At 44.7% G+C, this 2,191-nt stretch overlaps 1 protein-coding gene across 1 annotated transcript in view; it reads right to left on the bottom strand.

The window, feature by feature from the left end:
• Positions 1 to 647, bottom strand: part of atp2c1 (ATPase, Ca++ transporting, type 2C, member 1) — a 27,193-nt gene extending 26,546 nt beyond the window's left edge. The window contains exon 1 of the mRNA XM_015391666.1: positions 564 to 647. Within this exon, the coding sequence (XP_015247152.1) occupies positions 564 to 632 (69 nt within the window). The 5' untranslated portion in view covers positions 633 to 647. The remainder of the gene's footprint in view (positions 1 to 563) is intronic.
• Positions 648 to 2,191: the final 1,544 nt, after the last annotated feature.

Raw genomic sequence — 2,191 nt, 5'->3', positions numbered from 1 at the left:
CTGTCGCTACAAGCATGCTTATTGTGAGGGATTGCTGAAGAATCAATGAGAAAAATAATAATTTAATGATTTTTAATGACCCGTAGAAACCCTGATCTGGCTTTCTACTTGTTCTGCTACGCTGCCAGCAGCTGGGAATCTATTTAGGCTCAAAAAGACGATCTAAACGCTATTAGGAAGGATGCTTGGTGTAGCTTATTTTACCAGAATCAAATGGTTTTTGGTTAATACAGGCATATAACAGGACTAAAACCAGAATTCAGTCATTAAATCATTCATTACATATGAGAAAATTTCAGGAAATCTTACATAAAAACAGAAATTCAAAAATATTTTTTTGAATTTATGATAGAACTGAATGTGGAAATGGCTGAAACATTCAAAGTTACTATAATTATTGCAGTTTTGGATCAAAAGGCCTTTAAATTGTCAGTCAGTCCGCCCCTCTGAGCATTTAATATGTCATTGATCCATTTCTTCCATGAATATTTCTCTATTGTTTTATGGAAACATGAAACCAAGGTTCCTGAACAGAACCAGGAAGGTTCTGGTTCCCTCCATACCTGCAAGATGCACGCTACTTCATTAACCGGGAGTTCAGAGGCTTTTCTGGACGTTAGTACCGGAACCATGGTCTCATCTTCACTGCAGGGTTGGTTCTGGGAAAGCTGCAAGACACAAAGAGACATGGAGGTCAGGTCAACAGACACCTGGAAACTGGGTCACACAGAACTTTATCTGGTAATGATCTGTGGGTCTGTTAGCTGCATGAAAGCTTCACCTAACAGAGCCAGAAATGGGTCGATCCAGGGAGCACTAAAGTGTTCCCAGTGCTTCTGAAATGTAAACCAAACTGAATCAGAGCGTAAAAAAAAAAGAAACCGGACCAGAACCAAAGGGATGTGAACCTGCAGATCTTCACAGTCTGTCCTGAGTCTGAGGAGCTGAAAGAAACTCTGGGATTTCTCAGACACATGCGATGTTTATCCAACCCGAGGCCGCAGAACGGAACAACAGGCACCAAACGCTGACGGGTCGACCCGACTCAACTCTCAGCTAAATGTCACAAACCAACCCGACAGAGCCAGAGAAAAGTTACCAAGAACATCCGAGGATGTTTTCCAGTAGAACCTGCCTGAAAGTCTGGCTCTTTAGAGACACTTTCAGGTCCGGGTCAGAACCGAGGGTCTAGAACGGGCTGAGCAGGACCAGTTGGACCGATTCATAATCAGGTCATACAAACAGGTCGGCCTTCTCAGGTTTCAGCCGGACGCTAACGACCATCAGCACAGCAGGAGCTAAAAGGCTTCAAGGTTCTGACCCCCCCCCAGGCGTGGAACAACCCGACCCGGTTCACCAATCACCTGCAGCTCAGACCTTCCTGTGAAGGACCTGCTCCCCAGGGGAAACAATCCTCCTGGTTCTCCTCTGAGGTGAGCTGCTGTGATCAGACACTGAGAGGATTGGTGCTGATTGACAGGGAGTAAAGCTGCTGAAGAACCAAGCGGCTGTACGCCCCCTACAGGACTGGAGGGCAGCAACAGTTCATGTTTCTAAACTCTGGTCTGATTCTGACAGAGACTCATCCTACAGAAGAAGGGAGCCTAAACTAGACTTTCCAAGAAAATATTCCTTAAGTTCAAGGACCACATGGAGCCTGGCTGCAGATAGACATCAATACTTATAAGTATTTGATCCCTTCCCACCATCATCGCAACCCCAAACCCCTTTACAGGGGAACCGAAGACCTGGCCTTTTCAGTCAGGCCAACAATTACCTTTAACGACCCCCTTTCAGAGACAGAGGCCGTTTCTTAAATCACTAGAACGCGAGTACGGACTTGTGTCCTCGCAAAGTATGGACTTGAGAAGAACTCAGTGAAGTATGGAGAGAACAGGAGCACGCAGCATAAATGGGTCAACTGGAACAGAAGCGTACTGATGACATCATCCCAGGCTCAGCTCGTCTGGAGCTGCATTTCACCTCCTGTTATTAAGAATTAATTAATATTCTCTAGATAATAAATTATTACTTTTTCATTTAGTGGGGGAATAATAATGAACACAGTCAGATAAACACTAATCAAATAAAAATTTTGCCAAATAAAACAAAAATATCGCCATCAGAGCCAGCAGTACTTCACACACGGCTATGCAGAGAGAGGGCTGCTGCAGACCGGCTAACGTTAGCC

The sequence above is a fragment of the Cyprinodon variegatus genome, unplaced genomic scaffold (assembly GCF_000732505.1).
Source record: "Cyprinodon variegatus isolate N-32 unplaced genomic scaffold, C_variegatus-1.0 Scaffold554, whole genome shotgun sequence".
Classification (NCBI taxonomy): Eukaryota; Metazoa; Chordata; class Actinopteri; order Cyprinodontiformes; family Cyprinodontidae; genus Cyprinodon; species Cyprinodon variegatus.
This window is presented reverse-complemented; position numbering and strand designations above follow the sequence as displayed.